The sequence below is a fragment of the Hippocampus zosterae genome, chromosome 15 (assembly GCF_025434085.1).
Source record: "Hippocampus zosterae strain Florida chromosome 15, ASM2543408v3, whole genome shotgun sequence".
Taxonomy (NCBI): domain Eukaryota; kingdom Metazoa; phylum Chordata; class Actinopteri; order Syngnathiformes; family Syngnathidae; genus Hippocampus; species Hippocampus zosterae.
This window is the reverse complement of record NC_067465.1, coordinates 4,274,066-4,295,028: the sequence shown is the minus strand read 5'-3', so window position 1 is coordinate 4,295,028 and position 20,963 is coordinate 4,274,066. Positions and strand designations below refer to the sequence as shown.

At 43.5% G+C, this 20,963-nt stretch overlaps 3 protein-coding genes across 3 annotated transcripts; 2 read left to right on the top strand and 1 right to left on the bottom strand.

Moving 5' to 3' along the window:
- Positions 1-618: 618 nt before the first annotated feature.
- Positions 619-1,653, bottom strand: setd9 (SET domain containing 9). Its single transcript, XM_052088678.1, has one exon. The coding sequence runs from the start codon at positions 1,514-1,516 to the stop codon at positions 692-694; it is 825 nt and encodes a 274-aa protein (XP_051944638.1). The 5' UTR covers positions 1,517-1,653; the 3' UTR covers positions 619-691.
- Positions 1,654-1,704: 51 nt separating this feature from the next.
- Positions 1,705-4,849, top strand: dcun1d1 (DCN1, defective in cullin neddylation 1, domain containing 1 (S. cerevisiae)). Its single transcript, XM_052088679.1, has 7 exons — positions 1,705-1,860; positions 2,295-2,508; positions 2,643-2,811; positions 2,956-3,086; positions 3,191-3,273; positions 3,584-3,680; positions 4,255-4,849. The coding sequence occupies exons 1-7, from the start codon at positions 1,858-1,860 to the stop codon at positions 4,329-4,331; spliced, it is 774 nt and encodes a 257-aa protein (XP_051944639.1). The 5' UTR covers positions 1,705-1,857; the 3' UTR covers positions 4,332-4,849.
- A 126-nt stretch (positions 4,850-4,975) lies between these two features.
- ccdc39 (coiled-coil domain containing 39) lies at positions 4,976-20,356 on the top strand. Its single transcript, XM_052088872.1, has 39 exons — positions 4,976-5,511; positions 6,250-6,369; positions 6,444-6,590; positions 6,682-6,840; positions 6,923-7,015; positions 7,112-7,240; positions 7,331-7,522; positions 8,032-8,135; positions 8,212-8,344; positions 9,169-9,363; positions 9,461-9,628; positions 9,709-9,846; positions 10,301-10,509; positions 10,675-10,804; positions 10,872-11,031; positions 11,547-11,653; positions 11,998-12,159; positions 12,642-12,721; positions 12,815-12,900; positions 13,662-13,738; positions 13,945-14,064; positions 14,154-14,300; positions 14,377-14,535; positions 14,603-14,695; positions 15,417-15,545; positions 15,698-15,889; positions 16,200-16,303; positions 16,397-16,529; positions 16,622-16,816; positions 16,890-17,054; positions 17,132-17,269; positions 17,461-17,669; positions 17,797-17,929; positions 18,012-18,171; positions 18,264-18,370; positions 19,100-19,240; positions 19,362-19,541; positions 19,665-19,753; positions 19,989-20,356. Exons 1-39 carry the CDS (start codon positions 5,413-5,415, stop codon positions 20,143-20,145), a joined length of 5,439 nt encoding a protein of 1,812 aa, XP_051944832.1. The 5' UTR covers positions 4,976-5,412; the 3' UTR covers positions 20,146-20,356.
- Positions 20,357-20,963: the final 607 nt, after the last annotated feature.

Here is a 20,963-nt window from a genome sequence, read left to right as displayed (position 1 = left end):
GACTGACCAGCCTGGGCTTGCACAATATGATTCTTCAATCAAGCCAGGCAGATATGCTTTCCTTGGCATCCTGTAGTCTGTTCTCAAGTGATTCTTGGTCATTTTAATTTGTGTAATTTTACGGTTTTCCTTATTATTCCAGTCATGAGAATTAATAGTTCCTGCTCTTGTACCTGAAGGAATGATCCAACAGTGTTCATTTCTTGTCAAACAGTCTGTCTTGCATTTCCCTGTACACACAGTTATTGAAAACAATTTTGAGAACGACAGCTAGGGGATAGGTACTTCCTGGCCAGGATTGTTTTTGCAGCTGCTGGCTGGGGAAAATTGTACAGACACATAAGGAAGGCTGGCTTTGTAATGAAAAGTCCCTTTTACTCAGTGAAGGTGAGATGGGAGAGGAAAATGTAAAAGCCTGATAACGATCCTGATCATTTCAATCAGTATAAAGTTGAAGGGAATCATTAAAAACATGTAGAAGAGGGGCCCTCGAGGACCAGAGTTGGTGACTCTAACATGCATGTAATCCATGAAGCTATTTCTGGACCAAACAGCACCATTACAACGCAAGCACAGTTGTACGATTAGATGAGTTAGTGTAACAATCAAACAAAGAGCTGTGGAGGCACATTTTATTTTTGGGTAATTCGCTCTGAGTGGTCCTTATTAGGTCAATGTCATATTGATGCTTCTAATGCACAATAGTGTAGTAGTTGGAAAATAGCTCCTCTCCTGCTGTAATGTCTCTGAGTGATACAAGGACCACACAGCGAAGAGGTCTCTGCGAATGCGCACTGTAGTTGACATTGGGAAGATAACACCGAAACTCCATGGGAAGTGTGTCGGGAACATCATACTCCTGGTAGCACACATTGGCGGGCCTCTCATTAGAGCAATTGTTCACATACTGACCCACTGCCAGCGGATTCTGTGGAGTGACTGTCAGCCAGGTGGTATCACTCATCATGAAAGGGCCCATTCGGTCTCTGCCACTGCATGACTTGTACACCATCTTGGAGATCCCTTTGTCATTTCCGTCAACCAAGACGCCGTCGATGCATCGAAAGACGAATGGGTTTCTGATGGATTGAAGGAGAATAGGCTCATAAGCTTGGTAGATGGTACCAGGATACATGGCAACTGTTGCTCCTTTGGGTACCAAGCCCCTGGTGACAAACACTCCATTTCCTGCATTGGGAAGTGTGCTGGGCTTCCGGTCGATGCAGAATCCAAGTGATTGGAACATGGCATCATGTACACGCCGCTCGTAGTCACTTATTACCTGGCTGTGGAAATTACCGAATTCCACACGACGATTTGCCCTGTGGAGAACTCGGAAGAAATGCAGGAGGTTCCGTGAGACCTCTTCGTCCGGGACCAACTTGTCCTCACGGCGCTCTTGAACATGTCGAAGTGTTTTCTCATTTTTAGAAATGTTTAAAACAATCCAAGGCAAAAATCGGTGCCGGTATGACCGCCACTTGAGCCGTGATCGCTCCAGTACTTTTCGAAACATTCAGAGGAACAAGGAACTAACCTTACTCGGATAAATAGCTAGGTTGTAATAATGAATAAATCACTTCCGACACCAGAAGTGAACTATAAAAGTAGAATTGCTCCCGGCTATTAGCGGCCAAACCTTTTGTCGTTCCACCAAATCTTAAATCATAAACGTAAATATTTTCGGCATTAGTCATCGATATTACAGGTAATTAAATATTCTCTGAAATATTATAGATAAAACAAATATGCGCTTTTATTTTGAACAAAAACAACCGGAAACTTCCTTGTTTCTGTAACAACTTTACAAGCTTTAGCCAGCTGGATGGGAGGAAAGGGAGCCAAGCAAAGACAAACATGGTAAGAAACGTTACTTCTTACATGAGTGCACTGCTGAAAATATCAATAATCCCGATAACGCGGTCCTTGTAGTCGACAAAAACTCTTAATTGCCTGAAACAGCCCTTCTGGGTCCCATCGATACGCAACTAGGCGCGTTAGCATGCGCTAACTAGCTGAAGGTATCGAGGCCAACTCGTCCATTCAGCTAACCAAGCTGCTGAATGGGTTTGATGCCAAATAATCAGAGTTGTGCACTCCTCGCAAATGACACCCCTGTAGTGTTGTCGACCTGCTCTTTGCGAAGCGTTTCCTTCCCCAAACAAATGAGAGCAAGTGGATAATCAGTTGGTCACAGTTGTCAGTGTTTTGGCGTCTGATAACTGAAATGTGTGGGCTCTTTGGATGTTGTTGGGTGTCTCAAAATTTTATTATTGTTTTTCCCCTTTTGGCAGAACAAGCTGAAGTCCTCACAGAAGGATAAAATTCGCCAGTTCATGATTTTCACACAATCCAACGAGAAGACTGCACTGGTCTGTCTGTCACAACATGACTGGAAACTAGAGGTGGCCACTGACAAGTTTTTCCAAAACCCAGAGCTCTACGTTTGCAGTTTAAAAGGGGCTTTGGATAAGAAGAAGCTTGAGCAACTATACAACAGATATAGAGGTACGACTTTCAACAAATATACTCTGCATATTATCCTATTGCGGTTTGGGAGAAAGATTGATCACAGATTACTACGCTAAAATCTTTATTGACGTATTCCTTATTGATATTTTTTTCCCACCCTTTTCACCCAGATCCTCACGATGACAACAAGATTGGCATCGAAGGGATCCAGCAGTTTTGCGACGACCTCGGTTTGGACCCCGCCAGTATTAGCGTTCTCCTCATCGCTTGGAAGTTCAGGGCTGCGACGCAGTGCGAATTCTCGAAACAGGAGTTCATGGATGGCATGGCAGAGCAAGGGTGAGACGTAGGGCGATGTCGTGTTAGGGTATCGAAATCGAGTCAAGAAAGTCCAGAAATTAGGAGCCAGAGTCCGATTCTTGCGGGCTTCCTGTTGTGGTCCAAGTATGAGACGTGATCATCGACTGTCTTGTGTTTCCTCAGATGCGACAGTATAGACAAGCTAAAAGCTCAGCTACCCAAGATGGAGCAGGAGTTAAAAGACCAAGGAAGATTTAAGGACTTTTACCAGTTTACATTTAATTTTGCAAAGAATCCTGGCCAGAAAGGTTTAGGTAACGCAACTGTGACCCACCAAATGATGTGCGCTAACCCGCTTTTTGTAATCTCTATTTTAAACATGTTTTTTCCCTCCCCCCCTTTTGCTTTTTTCTTCTAGATTTAGAAATGGCTATTGCGTATTGGAATTTAGTATTGGATGGAAGATTCAAGTTCCTCGACCTATGGAAAACATTTTTAGTTGTAAGTACACTGCGTGCATTCCCAAGATGCACTTTGGCATTGTTCCTTCAGAAGAATTGATACAGGAAGTCATTCTGAAAAGGAAGTTATCTCTAACTCGCGGTCATCTCAGACTGACTGTCTGCAGCGGCTCTAAATGACTGCGAATGGCCTTGTTTGTCATTGACAAATATTGTAACTCCAGCTAAAATGTATTCTGAAATATCTCAGTCGTCGTAGAATTTCAAAGCAATCTACTAAAGCCTCGGGGAAAGTTCCAGCTCACTAATGTCTTTTTTTTGGGCTTGACTCTGCCATTTTTGTATTGCAGGAGCACCATAAAAGATCGATTCCTAAGGATACATGGAACTTGCTGCTGGACTTCAGCACCATGATCACAGATGACATGTCCAATTATGACGAGGAAGGTTCGTACCGCCTTTCAGTTTGGAATGAAAAGGTGTCTGCTCTCGGCATGGCTACAATCGGGAAAGCTATTAAATGTCGCTGGATTTAGAAGCCCGTATGGTCATCCGATGGTGACTTGACACTGAGCTCAATGCATTCTGTCACCACACTCGTAACGCAAAACATTTGGATCTCAAATCATCTATCCCCTTTGAAATGAATGGAAATGCCATTAATCCGTTCTGGTGTCCCCCCTGCCCCCCACCTTCACCCCCCAAAAAATGTCAGTGTATTTAATAACCAAAATAGCACCTTGCAGTATCGCACATAAGACAAAAACAAACCGTAACAGCATCATGACAGTATATGGGGTGAAACAAAATCCACTGCAAGGTTTGTAGATGTTTCCGACTCTTAGGAAATTCAGTTATGGCTTCAGACTGCTCCAGAATCCTCTCATGCACCCAGTAACCTAACAACACGCTAAGCTGTCCACTGCAGTAACTGCTCTCCCCGAAAGGGTTAAAAGAGACAAAACATATTTTATATTCACAGAGAACCATCGTGGCCTCATGAATGTTTTCCTTCCGTCAGGAGCCTGGCCTGTACTCATCGATGACTTTGTGGAGTTTGCACGACCGCACGTCGGGACCAAGAGTACTGCGGTTTAAGTTCCTCTCCACAGCCCACGCAGACAAGAGAAAAGAACACGTGGCCCTCACTGAGCTGACAACTGCGTTGCCTTTTCAATCCTCAGGACTGAAATATTTTACACAGCAGAGACTTTATAAAAACACGTGAGTGAGTGTTCGTGTATGTACAAGACGGATATAAAAATAATGCATATCACTTTGTCGGTCAGCTTGTGGTGGTTTGGGGCGCTTTTAACTACAGTACAGTATTGGGATTTTTGAGGAGGGGGGGGGGGTGCCCAAGCCAAGCGAGAGGAGGCACCGTCGTCTCTGTTTTGGGATGTGTTTAGGCTCCGCTCCAGTGTCAGCAAACACATCTTGAACTGTAATGTCAACATTCTTTCATCATAATAATAATTTTAAATTTGACTTCTGAGTGGCATCCCGATTTTTATTATGATACATCTGTGACAATTTCATTTATAGCCTGTTTTGTTTTTTTTTCCAAGATCAATGCTGTTTCCTTCTTTGAACATGAAATAAATGTTTCAATTTGGTATTGATTGGTATCTGGAAACTGCCGGCCCCCCGTGTGCTTCCAATAAATCAAGACCATATTCATGCAGAAATGGTAGATTTATGTGATGACAACATTTTAGTACTTAAGCACATTTCAGAATCAGTTGTAACTTTTACTCAAGGACAGGAGTTCTCTTTACTATAGGTTACTTTTTACACGAAATATCGCTACGGACAGAACGTGAGCGCACTACTTTGGCTACTTCTACATCCGACTGCCCAGTCCTCCCCAATTCAATAGCATTGTTGCTAGGCGACAAGAGACATAGTTCCAAGGGGGATCTTCTGCCATATGGTGTCATAAAGTGCCCCCTGTAAGTGTTGCCTTTCAAATAGGGACATCATCAGAGTCACCGTGACTACGACACCAACGCAACGATGTCGTACAATCAGTCCAGGGAGACGGGAGGGGGAAAAACGTTCAGCTTTTGGCGTGACGAGTCAGTTGTATCCATGTACACTTTTAACTTGATGCTACGGTTGCATCAGCCAACAAAATAAATCCGTACCAATATAGAAACCTGACTTGCAATAAGTAAATATGGCGGCATTTGCAGCAAGAGTGTTATCCGAGATGGGCTGGGAGCAGCACTATGCCCTCCCAGTGCTCAACACCGAAAACAAGGCTTTAATAGATGAGGTGAGTATGGCCCTGATTTATTTTCTCACGACCACAGGTAAGTTTTATACCAAACATGCGTGATCTCCACGACACAATGTGGAATAAGTCACTTTTTTGCGAATCATTTCAAAACGTGGCCTGGGACTTTAGTGAAGATGAGCGGTTTGGAGAATGAATGAATTTCAATAATTTTTCCATAGTTGTGTGGCCGACCGAAATGTACAACTCGTTTGAAAAAGGAAATGCTGTTTTTCTGCAATAGGAATTGGGGCCTCTGTCAAGGTGGAGGGAATTATGAGCTGTTCCAATTAGCAGTCGGGGGAAGCACAAAACCTTCAAACTGTTGCTGGGGACCACACACACACACAAAGGGAAAGAAAAGCCTACTAAAACATCTGAAATGTATTTGGTGTTAATAAAAGACACTTTAAATGGTGGAAGGTGTACAATGACTACCATTTAACATGATTTGGATTTGGTTAATTCTGAACAGAGCACCGTCCCCACTATTGAGAGGGTGTGCACACTTGTGCAACCACATCCCCTCCTGTTGATTTTTACTTCTCTCCAAGATTTGCCTTTCAATTGAGTCGTATGTGTTGTAGGTCACATTGACGGCGGAAAAAGTGTTGAAATAATTTTGGTTGATCCGTTTATTTGATGCATTTCTGTTTGGTGCGGAAATGCTGAACAGGAAGTGCAAGGAGCAAATAGTTGGGAATGCCATGTCGCCATGTTTGTTCTCTGATCCTTCAGATATGTGACATAAAGAGGAAGCTCTTGAAACTGAAACACAAACGTGAGACTAATGATGAAAAAAAGCAATTGGGAAGCGACTGCTTGAAAAATGCCAAAAAGGAGCTGGAAATCACAGAGGTAGGATTCATTTTTTTTTAAAAATGTGTCTTTTGGGAATTGGCTCATCAGTCACTTTTTTTTTGTGTGCAAAGGCTCTGTGCAGGGCCAAAGACAGAGAAGTTGAACTGGAGAAACACCTTGCCGCCATTGCCGAGAGAGAAAACGGCCGGCTGAGGCAAGACAATACGAAGATGGAAAACGATCTCCGGTATTTGGCAGAAAAGACAAAAACTCTTGAGGTGGATTTTTTCCCTTTTGATTTGAAATATCACCCTAAAATTGCCAAAATGCGATGACTAACCTTTTGCCCCCTCCCCATTCCATGCTCAGAACCACATCTTCAAAGCCAAACAGAAGCTGGAGCAGTTTCGGGTGCAAATGAACTGGGACCAGCAGGCCTTGAATTCCTTTTTGGAGGAATCGACCATAAAAGACGATGACATGATGGCCATCATGAAGTATTCACATCAGGATGAGCTGAGGATCAAGGTCATTAGCAAATTGGCACCACGCGTTTCTTTTCAGCGTTTCCGAATCGTTCTCAACTGCGCTGGAAATGTCTGCCCCGCAGTCACTGACTATGGCCATTGAGAGGACGACGGTGGAGGGCACTAAAAAGCACAAAGGGCTGGACAAGGAAATGACCGAAACTTTAGCGGCGCAGGTACTGAAACAAAAGCAACAAAATCGGAGGGGGGGGGGGGGGGGGGACGGAAAAGGAACTTGAGGACCGTCTGTACATCTCGCGTTTTCCTCACAGATTGCTTTGGACAAGACGACAGAGAACTTGCAGCAGGCTCACGTGGAAACTGAACAGATCATCCACCAGTGGGAAAACACCATCCAGCAGATGAAGCAACGAGATGGTGAAATCCATCAGAGCGCTCTGGTAAAGCAACTTTGGATTGAACAATCTCAACAAAACAGAATGTGAACACGCACGCTCACGTGTAACTCGCCGGTCTCGCCGTCGATCTAGAAACTGGCTGAGACCAATCAGGTGATCAGGGAAAGGAACGACACCTTGATGGAAATGAGACACTTGCAGGAGTCGCAGATGAACGACAACACAGAAAAAGAGAAAAAATTGGCCGCAACCAATCGACAAACTGCCAAACTGCGACTGGACTTCAAGCAGCACGAGAGCAATTACGTCGAGATGCAGGATGAGGTAAGGTGAAAGTCGGCGGGCGGCCCCGCGCTTTTGAACCCGAGTTCATCGACCTCTTGGCGCATTGCAATCACAGAAACTTTGAAGACGTTACGACAGCACGCGACTGTGCCGCGTGTCATCTGGAGCAGTTCAAAAATTGTCTGGGTCCGACATGCTCGGTTATTTATACGCAGCGCGTTGAATTGATATGGGCCAGCGCTACTGAGTGCCAAGGCGGATTTGATGGACGTAGCAACACAGGCTCAAATCGGATTGGACAAAAATGTCCAACATTCATGAATGCAAACAGGAAGTCAAGATCAAGCCTTATAAAATGAAGAGCATAGACTTTTGGGAATATATCATAGGACCCCCCCCCCCCCAAAAAAAAAAATTCAGATGACTTTGTGAAATTAAGATTATTTAAAAAATAATAATAATAATTTAAAAAATAAAAGTTATTTTTTGTTCAAGATAAATTGAATGGATTTTTTTGTTTCTAAATGTTTATCCTCATGTCTCTGCAGCTGAAAAACTGCAAAGCCATCATGGATAGAACAACCTCCAACGTGCATTCGATGAAGTGCCACATACGCAGGGTGGAAGAAAACATCCAGAACAACAACGAAAAGTCAGTCCAACTCAACATGCAAGCCGTCTCATGCCGAACCCCGCAGAACAATGATCCGGGATTTTGTTTCTCGCAGACTGAATCACACCGGGGCTCAAAATGATGCCCTTCAGGCCAAGCTGAAATCTGTCACCCAGAATGCCTTGAGTGAGAAGGAGAGAGCTGCCCAGATGGAAATTTTCCTCAAGGAAGAGCAACAGGCCATCAAGGTGGGACCTTGTACGCTTCGCTTGTTTCAAGTTGTAAAATAAGAGCCATAAAATACAAGTTGGTCATCCTCCGAGGTGGGAGGAAATCACCTCACGTACGAGTTGATCCTGTTTCTTAACCTGCAAGTTTTTGGGCAAGTCGGGTCAAGTCATGACAGGTTAAGCAAGTAATAAGTCAAGCCATTCCGTTTTGCTCACTCGTATTTACCCGCGCGTAAGCTACTTAGCACCCAATGACGATACTAATTACCTTCAAATTTTTCATGAAATTGTTTTAAAAGAATCACATTTTTTAAAGAGTTCAATCAAACGTAACTGAACTGTACTTAAAGATCGTTTTATTCTGAAAAAGTAAGAAAAAATGTACTATAAATGAAAGTACATTCACTGTCCTGGATTAAAAAACAAAAAGTACATTGTGTTCGAATAGACTGCATGTGTTAATTGTAAATGTTGTCTGTATTTGCTTCAGCGATTCCCTCTAACACCACTAGAGGGAGAGCATGTACCACTCGTGGTACTTATCATTTATTCAATCAAAGGTATGACCGATATGAAGCTTAGTTCGCGTTTGACTAGTTATTGATGAAACTGAAGTTAACACCGCCTACGATCCTTGTGGATGTTATGGTGACGGAAGAAGTTTAGTTTTGCAAAAATCACCCCTTGGGGTTGGAGCTGGTACGGATTTATGGCACGCACACTCATTTCAATAGGGAGCAATGATTTGGGTCATGAATGTTTTGCGCAAATGAATTCAACTCGTATCTAAAGGCACCACACGGTGCTTTATTTGCCGCTCACCATGCCGCTTTGTTTATCAGGAGTTGGACAACCAGCTGTGTGAACGCGGCAAGGAGCTTGTCCGTTGCAAGCAGCATGGGGAGGACTATAAGAAAAGGGAAAAGAATTATATGGCGCATTTGTTACGCAGCAAATGCACCATCAACACGTTGGAATGTCAGCTCAGGAAACAGGAGGAGTACTTACTCAAACAGATGATGATCATGAATGAAAAGGTAGGCATACCTAAAAAAAAGAAGAAAAAAAAAACGCCATAATTACCTCAGCCCAATTGCTTGCTTTCTCTCCCCATTTTTTAATCTTCTGCATTAGGACTCCCAGTTAATCATTTTAGATAAAAAGTTAGCACGGTTGCAAGGTGTCGTCGGCGATTCCGATGAAAAGGTGGCGATGGAATTGAAGATCACGGAGCTGCTCAATTCCCTCGAGGAGAAGAAGAAGACATCCAGTAAGATCCTCGTCAAAATCAAGGAGTCCGAGGTGAGACGGCGCACAGGAGGACGTGTCAATCTTAACAAACAATGACCTCATTCTTTGTTTTCCTATTTTGTCTGTGGCAGGAGGACATTCGCTATTTGAGGAAAGAGCGGGAGGATTCTGCCACTCAAAAGAAGGAGCTGTCCAACAAAGTAGCAGAACTGAAGCTGATCAATAATAATATTGAGAAAGAGCTGAAGAGACTCGGGCTCAAGAAACAGGTCGCTGATGCATGGATGCCGCATTGAACTTCCTTCTGAAAAAGTGCGAACGATGCAAATTGAACATACCTGCTACGGATTCACATTGAAAGAAAAAACTAAACAAAAATAAAAACAAATGACTCACATGACACCTCGAAATGGCGAATTGGGCCCAATTTGGACAGTTTCGCTTCGGGGGTGTTCTCACTTTTGTTGCTGGCGATTAAGACGTTAATTGTCCTCTTGTTGTGTGTGTGAGTGGGGGGTCATAGTCAATTTACGCTCTTATTGCAGCTGTACGCTGCCTATTTTACATTGTGGCAAAAATGCATTTTTCTGCTTTATGAGATACTGCATCTAAAATTTACCACTATAGATACGTTTGGGGTTTATGCTGTCCTTATATTTTTTTTAAAATCAGTTAATGATGGATCAACTGCATTGATAATAATGCCCAGTGGCCTTTCTTCAGGAGCATATCGTGGAGCAGAACATCTCCAAACTGGAGGTGAGGCGGAAGAGGGATCTCCTGTTCAACAAAGCCAACAGCGTGCTGTCTTTGGAGAAAAGACAACTGAACGTGAAGAAAGCCATTCACGAGAGGCAAGAGGAGATCCGAGTCTACAGCCAAATGCTCACTCAGCAGCTGAGGACCACAGAGCAGGAGAGACAGAAAATCTGGTAAAAAAAAAGGGGGGAAAATGGCTAAATGTTGAAACAGAACCTTACAAAATCCAACCCAGGTTTTCTGACGGCTTTCTATTCGGAATTTTGACTTTTTTGACAACATTGAGTTGCGCTCGCAACTGAAGCACAATTTCTTTTCTTAATTGCCATCCTCCCTAGTCTGGAACTGAATGTAAAATTGTCCAAGATTGAAGCCACGAAGAAGCATTACGAGGTTGTGACCTTTACTATGGCCGCCGAAGAGGACGACGAGGACGCCGTCAAGTCTCAAGCTCACTACATCGCCAAGGTAAGAAGATGGCAAACGTCGCCATTTCTTCTGGCACCGTCATGGAGATGCGACTCTCTTCCACTAGGCTGCGCTAGAGAAAGCCGAACTCAAGCAGCGGGGAGAGTGCCTAAATAACAAAATCCGCAAGGCCCAGCAGGAAAATAAAGCTCTGGAGAACACAACTCTGTTATTCCACATCAGCAACACCGGATTTCACACAACAGTCGTCAAAGCGAAAGAAGCCAGTATGTAAACTAGACGGTGACGTTCTTATCTGAGAATAGTTTGCTTGCAAAACCTTTGATTTTGTGTGATTGTCCCTTTTTGCCGTTTCTCTACCGATAGAAACCGTTCAAACTTAACATATGCAGTGGTGCCAGACAGCCAATATACTTAAAGGCATGTTTTTGTGTCTATCGGTAGAAGTGCATTATGTCGCCCCCTGGTGTCCAAGGCTCACACATCCAAAAGAACGGCACAAAGTCCATTGAAGTGAAGAAAAAAAAAAGTTGTGAATTCCCATGCATTCCTTACACTCTTTAATTGCCAATTCTGTGTTTTGGGTCAACTATAGTAGTAAAAAATTTGATTTTTATATTTTAAAATACATTACAAAAATGTTGACAGTTCAGAGGGTATTGTGAAACGGATTAAGAGCATTGCCATTCATTTCACTACGAGTGTTGAGATCCCTTAATTATCAATGTGAGAGTAAGAAATTGAGAAAAAGATCAATAATAGATGCGCGTTTCCATATCAGCTCCGGATTATCAGGAAAAGTTCAAGCTTGAAGAGCAGCTGCAGGTAGCCGAGGAAACGCTGGGGTCCAAAAGGCAGCTGGCTAAAAAGCTTCGTGAGGACCTACAGGTACTGCAAGCGAGGATTTAACAAATAATCTATTTATGATAACAAACCTTTTTAAGAAGCGTCGGTAACATGACGAAGTTGCTTTGTCCATTCTTTAGCGTTCATGTTGAACTTCCAACGTGTTGGCATTTCTCTCCCTCATATTTGAGGTGACAAATCGAGATTCATTGGATCATCTATTTTCAATTTAACAGCTCGCCAGATCCCAAATCCAAAGTGATGCGATGCTTCTCTCTGCCGGCATCTTTTTGTCATGACAGTTACGTCGAAACTTGCATTTCTCAAACAAGCTGGGCGCGACCCTCTTCCTCTTTCTTTTGCATTTTTCTCCTGTTTTGTCTTAGGAAATTAACAGTGCCTTGAAGAATCGACTACAAGCCAAGCAGGCTTTGGAGAAGGAAGTCATGCAAATAATGGAATTTAACGATTCTGTCAATGACATGCTGCTTGCTGCCACCAAGTACAAACCTCAGCTTAAATCTGCGCTAGCGCAACACTTTCAGCAGGTTGGGCTCTTCGCGCCGTTTCCTGTGTTTTTCATCAGTGTGTGTGTGTGTGTGTGTGTGTGTAGGGGGCCGGGGTAATATTTTGACGAATCCCAAGTGGTAAATAGATGGAGATCAGTGATGCCCAACAACTGTGTGGGACCCAGTTGGGCCGATAAAGATTATTTATTGAGTACAAATAATATATCCTTGTTCATCAATCTATGCCAGCGATGAACAGTGACAACGTTATTCAATTAGATGGCAGAGGGGTGCATTTTAAACTGTGGACAACTGAGCCGAATAATAAATTTGCGTTCACATTTCACACGGGTTGCTAAACTAGGAAGTGAATCGAGATGAGATCACGATACGTTTTACTCTCGTTGCTGCCGTGTGATTTTTCGGATGATTAATATGCACCTCGTGTCAAGATTGGGAAACTTGGATGTTGATATTATCACGATGCAATAATGCTTACGTACAGTATGTGCTTCTTTCAGGCCAATCTGCCTTTTCCCTCTCGTACTGTCTCTGGCATGAGTCGAAGGTCCAACCTTGTCAGCAGCTCTCTCTCTGCAAGGTCAAACACACCTTAAATGTTATTGTTTTTTTTTTTTAATATTCTTAAAACTGTTTCTGGGTGTGTAACTCTAGTCTTCCCTCGCCATCACAGGTGTGCTGCAATCTCAGGCAGCAGCCGCAAGCCTTCTGATGAGCCGGACCCCACTGTGAAGACCGTGATCCTGGGCCAGGATCTTCCCTAACGGTTTTGAGCTTGTGACCTTTTCAGCAACTTGGCCATTGACCTCGTCTCCTTGAGAGAGTGTGCATTGGATGATTGTTATTCCTTGCACACATGAGTGAAAAAGTCATAGACTATTGGAAACTCTTTTTAAAAAAAATACATTTTACCTTTTAAAAAGGGCAATAGTGTGCAATAGTCCTTTTAGATCAGATACTTGAGTGACATGTAAAATGATATATTTGCCCCTCCCAGTGGCTTCCAAAGATTCTGACTGAACCCTAAAATATGTGAGTTTAATTGGCTGGAAATGAAATTGGGGAGTTCATTAGAATTTGCAACATTAAATTCGGGTGGTGTGGTGGAACCTGTTCCTTTTGTCAATGTGCTTCAGTCCAAATTTTCCCCTTGATTACAAATAAAGCAACAGTTACAGCACAGCCGTTGTGAGTCATTGAAAAATTTTGCCAATGATAACATTAGAAATATACATGCATTTTGAAAATGGTTGAGCAAAATTTGTCCTGTGCTTACAGGGCTTTAAACCTAGCTGCCTCCTCCTCCTGGTGCTCATCTTTGGGGAGGGGGAAAAAAAAAAAGAAGCCTGAATGGTTGCTAGGAGCGACTAACAACAAACAGCAGTGCTCGCAGCTTACAGCAAGAAGCTGCGGATAGTAACGCAGTGAGAAAAAGAAATTACAACCTTAGAGCTCAAATTAGAGCTCCATCTTTGGGGTGACTCGGGATTGATGTGCAATGTTGAGTGCCGCTTTGGCAGTTTTTCCAGAGATGAACTGGGAGGAATGTTACGCTGTTCCCGGGGCCAATGTTGAAAACAAGGCTTTAATTGAAGAGGTGAGAAATTTATTTATGAAATATACCACAATTGCTATCTTGTCTATTTTGTATTTGCGGGATTCACGGAGTATCTGAATAATAATAACACTGCAAAAAAAAAAAAGCTGTCAAAAGAAACAAGAAAAAGTCATGAATTTAGGGATATATTTGAATGTGGGCAAGATTTTTCCCACAATTCATGTCATGTGATGACGTCTTCACAGATCCTCAAGAAGAGGAAGGAACTCTCGCAATTGAAAAGCAGGAGAGAAAATCATAAAGACCAAACACAACTGGCAACGGAATTCCTGAAACAGGTTGAAGCAGAGCTGCACAATTTGGAGGTATTTGCCCCCCCCCCCCCAAAAGATGCAGAGAACATGTCATTTATATGCAAACGCACTGATGTGCTGTGTGGTTTTATCGTGCCAAGGCCCTATGCCAGGCCAAAGACAGAGAAGCAGATATGGAGACGCACCTCACTGCCGTTGCGCAGAGAGAAATTGGCCACCTGGCGCAGGAAACCGCCGAGATGCAAAATGAGCTTCGATCTTTAGCCGAGAGGAAGAACACGCTTGAGGTCTGTTTCCTTTGAAATATCAAATCGCAGGTGCGGCGGCGTGACCGCTATATTAACCTTTTGTCTGCGTCGTCAGAATCACATCTTCAAGGCGAAACAGAAGCTGCAGCGCTTTCGCACTCAAATGAACTGGGACCAGCAGGCCATGGATTCTTTTTTGGAGGAGTCGGCACGAAAAGAGGACGACGTGATGGCCATCGTCAAGTATTCGCAGCAGGATGAACAGAGGATCAAGGTCATGAGAAGAGCTTGTTTTTCAAGGTCTCTGAAAGCCCCAATAAAATCTCTTGTTGATCTCACAGGGCCTCACTTTGGCCATCGAGAGGACAACGCTGGAGGCCAATAAGAAGCGCAAAGCCCTTGACATGCAAATGACTGAAAATTTATCTGTACAGGTACGACACAGCAAGACACATGTTGAATTGAAATCCAACACTGAAAAGCACCCACCCCCCCAGATTTTTTTTCCAAACCCAACAAAACTCATGCTGACAATTTATACCAATGTCCCAAAAGTGGTCTAATTCACCAAAACAAACCCCAAAACATATTTTGGTTGATGTGTGTTTGTTTTTTCGGTGGGTTTTTTTGCATGTGAGGATTTTATGAGTGAAGGTGACAGATTTTATTTTCTGTAAGCTGAGTTATATGTGCGGCCCGGTAGCCCAGTGGTTAGCACGTCGGCTTCACAGTGCAGAGGTACCGGGTTCGATTCCAGCTCCGCCCTCCCTGTGTGGAGTTTGCATGTTCTCCCCGGGCCTGCGTGGGTTTTCTCCGGGTGCTCCGGTTTCCTCCCACATTCCAAAAACATGCGTGGCAGGCTGATTGAACACTCTAAATTGTCCCTAGGTGTGAGTGTGAGTGCGAATGGTTGTTTGTTTCTGTGTGCCCTGCGATTGGCTGGCAACTTATTCAGGGTGTCCCCCGCCTACTGCCCGAAGACAGCTGGGATAGGCTCCAGCACCCCCCGCGACCCTAGTGAGGACCAAGCGGTTAGGAAAATGAAATGGAAATGAGTTATACGTCATTTTTAGCCTGTTGGCACCTGATATACCTCATACATCGAAGAACAGATTAGATAGAGTGGAAACGTAAATTTCTCATTGTTCCTGTCAGATTGCTTTAGACAAGACAACGGAGCATTTGCAGCAGGCTCATCGGGAAACCGAGAAGATCATCCACCAGTGGGAAAACACTATCCAGCAGATGAAGCAAAGAGATGCCGATACACAACGCTGGGCTCTGGTAACCAACCAAACAATATTTCCCACACAACGTGAACACCGTCTGGGTTTTTCCTCCAGATAACATTCGCAGGTGGACCACTCCGCCTCATTTTGGTTTGAAAAGATGCTCGAGTTTCCCATCCTTTGAGCGAGCACCATCCATCATTCCAGAATCTCGCAGAGACCAACCGGCTCATCAGGGAAAGGAATGGCCAGTTGACAGAAATGAAGCACTTGTACGACTCGCAGATGAACGACAACAAGGAAAACGAGAGGAAATTGACCGCAGCCAATCGCCAGGCTGCAAAACTGCGGCAGGAACTGAAGGAGCAGGAGAGGAATTATTTGGAGTTGAAGAATGAGGTAAACATTTTCGGAGCCGAGATGAAATCGTGTGCTGTGAAACGAAAATTCTGCCGAGATCACCCGTCAATAGAAAACTTAATCCAGAGATGGTTTTATGTGTCCCCAAGCATATTTTTGACACTGATTTTCAGAATGTCAATCAAAATGGCACCCATATATTTTCATCATTAGACATGGCTTTGTCCTGAGCACAAACTCAACAAATCAACAAGGATAAGTCCCCCCCTCGCCCTACCCCAAAAATTCCATGAAAACATAAATATGCAGTATTTCAACTGAGCCGATTGTGTATTTGACACGTTTGCAGGAAAAAAGCTGCAAAACCTCGCTGGATAAAACGGCTTCCACCGTGGAGTCGATGAAGTCCGACATCGCCAGGCTCAAAGATCAAATCCAGAAAAACAATGTCAAGTCAGTCACATTCCGTCCGTTATTTGCCACAGCTGTCAATGGAAGGCATTATAGGGACTGGGAAACAAGTTGTTTCTTCATGTCTGATGGTAGACTCAAGCAAACCGTGAGCCAAAATTCGGCCCTTGAGGAGAAGCTGAAAGCTGTGACGCAGAACGCCCTGAGCGAGAAAGAGAAAGCTGCCCAAATGGAAGAGTTCCTCACAGACGAGGAGCGGGCCATTAAGGTGAGGAATCATGTGATATGCGCTGATGTTATCCAAATAGCGTAGTTCCCAAAAGGCCTTTTAAAAGAAAGTTTTTTTTTCTTTTGTACAAGGAGTTGGATGTCCAACTACGTGACTGCAGGGATGAGCTCTTCCGTTGTAAGCAGCACGTTGACAACCTCAAGAGAATGGAGAAGGACTCTTTGGCACAAGAGTTGTGGAGCAAATCCACCATCAGCAGTCTGGAACGAAAGCTCAGCAAACAGGAGAAGCATTTGAGGAGGCAGCAGATGATCATGAGTGAAAAAGTATGCTGGGCCAAAACTGTGATTTCAAATCAGATGCTCGCACGTCTTTTCTTTTGGCACGCTTGCGTTGTAGGACTTGCAGATCATCTTTCTGGAGAAGAAGCTCGCTCGACTGCAAGGCGTTCACGACTCGGATGAGAAGCAAGTGTTAGAAATGAAAATGGGTGAACTGACCAAAGCCCTCGACGACATGATGAAGACGTCCAGCAGGATCGTCAATGCCATCAAAGAATCTGAAGTCAGCCTGCGTACGGAAGAATTCACCAATCTTGACCCCATTTTTCCGGTTGTCATTACATAGTTTGTCATTGACAGGGTGACATTCGCTATTTGAGGAAAGAGAATGACAAGACAGCGGCCGAGAAGGAAGAACTCTTCAACAAAGTTGAAGAGTTGAAGCTCATCAACAATAATACTGAAAAAGAGCTGAAGAGACTTGGCCTCAATAAGCAGGTACTGCACTCTGCAAAACAGTTGCTTGTTATCTGTTTTTATATGACCGCCTGAAGGAAGCCTCGTGTGACAGTATTTAAAAAAAAAATCTTCAAGCTCACTGACACATACAGACACCTGGAGGTGAAAATCTGATCCGTGGTGGATCTCGGACCATCGGTGTCACCATGCACTGTGTCGCTCCTCATCAGGAACAGCTCGTAGAGCAGAACATCTTCAAGCTAGAGGTGAAGCGCAAGAGAGACCTTCTGTTCAACAAAACCAACGGCGTGCTCTCCTTGGAGAAAAGACAACTGAATGTGAAGAAAGCCATCCAAGGGAGGCAAGAGGAGATCAAAATCTACAGTCAAATGCTCAGTCAGGAGCTGAAGACCACCGAGCAGGAGAGACAGAAAATCAGGTGAAACTTCGACTGTCGTTCTCGTTTGTATCGGTGCTCATTTGTTAAGTCCCGAGTCCCGACCGTCAAATTTCAGGCAAGTTAGCGCGGCAAAAAGCCAATGAATTTAAAAGTGATTTCTTCACAGCGCTGACCTGAACAGAAAGTTGTCCAAAATTCATGCCGTGAAGAAACATTTTGAAGTTGTGACCTTTTCAATGGCACCCCCTGGAGAGGATGAGGAAGATGTGGTGAAGTGTCAAGCTCGCTACATTGCTATGGTGACAGGACTTTTGGGGGGGGCTCGGTTAAGATTGAGAAACCTTCTGTGTAACCATATTACATCCCCTCCCTCCCCACAAGGCGGCGCTACAGAGAGCAGAACTGATGGAGCAGGCAGAGTGTCTGACTGCCAAAATACGCAAAGCCGAGCAAGAAAATAAAGCTCTGCAGAATACAACGCTGCTGTTCAACGCCAGCAATTCAGGATTCCACACGTCGGTCGCCAAAGCAAAAGAATCCAGTCAGTCAATGTTGTTGTCAGTCCCTTTAGGAATAGCTTACAGGCCTCTCCTTTGGATGATTTAGTTGGACCACTTATGATTCTTTTGTCAGGTCCAGAATACCAGGAAAAAATCAGGATGGAAGAACAGCTACGTTTGGTTGAAGGCACACTGAAGTACAAGAGAAGACAAGTTGGAGAGCTTCAGCAAGACCAACTGGTTATTATTATAATTTTTTTTCTCACTGAACTTTTTCATTTACTGGATTCCAACTGTAGTCCTAAATCATCGACTGAATGCACACATCAAAGCCCAATGTTGTCTCCAGCATTTTAAATCAAGGGGCAGGGGGGGAAGGGGAGCGGCAGCAAAATAGGCCAAAATCCAGATCCTATTGGGTGAGGCAGACGAGATGATTAATAAGATAAGATATCCTTTATTTGTCCCACACTGGGGAAATTTAGTCTACAGAACCAAGATTGTGGGTAGAAAGAAGAAGAAAAAAACAAGAGTGAATAGAAAAAAATAATAGGTGTGGCTTAACCAAATAAATGTCGAAATAAATTGTCATTTGAGATTTAAACATTTCTACAGAGGTAGTGTGGCTGCTCTAATTTCCTGAGATGATCGTTATAGTTGATGACTGTAGGGGGAGCCCTGGAGTAGCATCGTTACGTGGAAGTGTTGCAGGTTGGACAGTACCATGAAAATATTATCTTTCGACATCGATCCATTTGGAGGACATTGATCATAATAGAAATCAGTAGACTGAATTAGAATTTTAGCATTAAAATCATTTTGTACGTATTCTTACAATTCCATTTTGTCTTCATTTCATGTTGTATCACAAAGGCAAATTGGGTGTCTGTGTGGTTTTTGTGTTTGTTTGTTTTCTGAGTCAACCAAGGAATGGACTTCTGCGCTTTTCGCCTTTATGGTTTTGTTCAGGAACTGAACAACACCTTGGACAGTCTCCTACGGGCGAAACAGGTGGAGAACCAAAAGATCGAACACACGCAGTCCCTCATCAGCAAATTGAATCGGGAGGTTGCCTCTCAGCAGGAAAAGATTAACAGAGCCACAAAACAGGTTTGATGTTGTGACCGATTTCTTTTCGTTACTGGACTGTACATTTCGTTGACATGTATCATTATTGCAGAAGTTCTCTTTAACGTACCGGACATTTTTTCACGTTTTTCTGATTACCCAGTGCTCTAAACTAACACAAAAGATTCGCTGCTCAAGAAACACCAAGTCCGAGACCTTTGAGGAGAAGGACGTCAAGCTGAGACAGTTAAAAGATTTAGACAGGAGTATCAACAAGATGCTTAATGATGCCACAAAGGACAGACCTGACCTCAGATCAGTATTGGAGAAGTACTTTCTACAGGTAAACTGCAGGAAACCGATATGATGCAGCCTTTAGCCTGGGATTTACTGTTTAATTAAAACAGATTATTAAATCGAAATGTTTTTTAAAACTATTTAATGTTGAATTTCCTTTCTCTCTCAGACCAACTTGTCTTTTCCATCTCCTGCGTCCACACCCGGCAGTCACCGAAGCTCCAAGACAAATTCAGCTCGCATTTCCACCTCTGCCAGGTCTGACACACACATTTGGAGCCCTATTTTTGTGATCAATACAATACTGGTGCAAAGTGCAGTCTTAACTTTGCGCATGGTTGGAATGTTCCCTTTTTTGCGGGGTATTTTCCAAGACTCGCAAATGTGGAAGAGGCAACAGTTTCAGGATGGGATCAAATTGATACTGGGTGTTGACTTTGAAATAAACAGTCAATCAGTAAAAAGTGTCAATGTACTGCCCTCCAACCTGCAGGTCTTCAGCTTCCTCAGCCAGCAGACGCAGCACCTCTGCCCCTCAGTCTTCTTTAGTCAAGACTGTTGCCCTCAGTCTGGATCTACCTGTTCCCTCCCCACCTTTTTCAGTCAGCAGGGGCTCCAGCTCAGCCAGCAGCAACTTGAAGAATCCATAGTATGATATTATGCCAGGTTTTTATGCTATAAAAAATAGACCAAAATATGTAAATCATTTAAAAACTTTTCCCTCCTTTAATGTGGAATACAAACCATACAACTCATTGGAAAAAAAGAAGCTTTTTTTGAGAGAAGGCGCTAGTGAAGCATGGTAGGGGCTTTTTTTGTTATTCTTCGGCTCACTACGGCCCCATCTTAAGATGGAGGGAATTATGAGCAAATTAAAAAAAAAAGCAGTCGATATTAGCACAAAATTTACCCGTTACGAAGCAAAACAAAAGGTCAAGAAAAGCCTGCTACAACAGTTGTAAATAATTTGGCACTCCAAAAAAATGCTGAATTAACAACCACAAAGATTCCGATAAGCTAACAAAATTATCAAAAATAACTAGACAGCCTCCCCTCGATGTGGCAGTGTTAAACCTCTTGAAACAACGGAAATATAACCAATAAATCATCTTGAAATTGTCCTCACTTTCAACTTCTGAATTCATTATCAATTTTTCACTACATGAAAAGTGGCAGGAATGTGCATCGAAAGCATGAACGTGAACCGTTACAGCGGCCACAGCTAACGCGGTAGAGTGGTAACATGAAAGAATTCGAACCTGCTCGCACGGCATTTGTCGCAGCTACGTTTCTCACGCAAGTGACCCCCCTGAGAACAAATCCATTTGGAGCGGGCGGGCTTTTAAATGGTGAGTCGAAGCTTGAGGCCCTCCAAATAGTCAACAGAGCATTTATATTGAATCGAAAGAGTCCTGTAATGTTTGAGCCCCGAGCAGCTGTGACGTCATTTTTCATTAGCAGGTGACAA

What these genes read in the sequence shown, in the direction of transcription:
- setd9 (XM_052088678.1), bottom strand. Translation starts at nt 1,516, where the DNA reads ATGTTTCGAAAAGTACTGGAGCGATCACGGCTCAAGTGGCGGTCATAC.
- ccdc39 (XM_052088872.1), top strand. Translation starts at nt 5,413, where the DNA reads ATGGCGGCATTTGCAGCAAGAGTGTTATCCGAGATGGGCTGGGAGCAG. An exon ending in GACTTGGCCTCAATAAGCAG is followed by an intron (nt 17,270 to 17,460) that starts GTACTGCACTCT and finishes GCTCCTCATCAG; the next exon opens with GAACAGCTCGTAGAGCAGAA. An exon ending in AGCTTCAGCAAGACCAACTG is followed by an intron (nt 18,371 to 19,099) that starts GTTATTATTATA and finishes GGTTTTGTTCAG; the next exon opens with GAACTGAACAACACCTTGGA.
- dcun1d1 (XM_052088679.1), top strand. An exon ending in TCCTGGCCAGAAAGGTTTAG is followed by an intron (nt 3,087 to 3,190) that starts GTAACGCAACTG and finishes TTTTTCTTCTAG; the next exon opens with ATTTAGAAATGGCTATTGCG. An exon ending in TATGGAAAACATTTTTAGTT is followed by an intron (nt 3,274 to 3,583) that starts GTAAGTACACTG and finishes TTTGTATTGCAG; the next exon opens with GAGCACCATAAAAGATCGAT.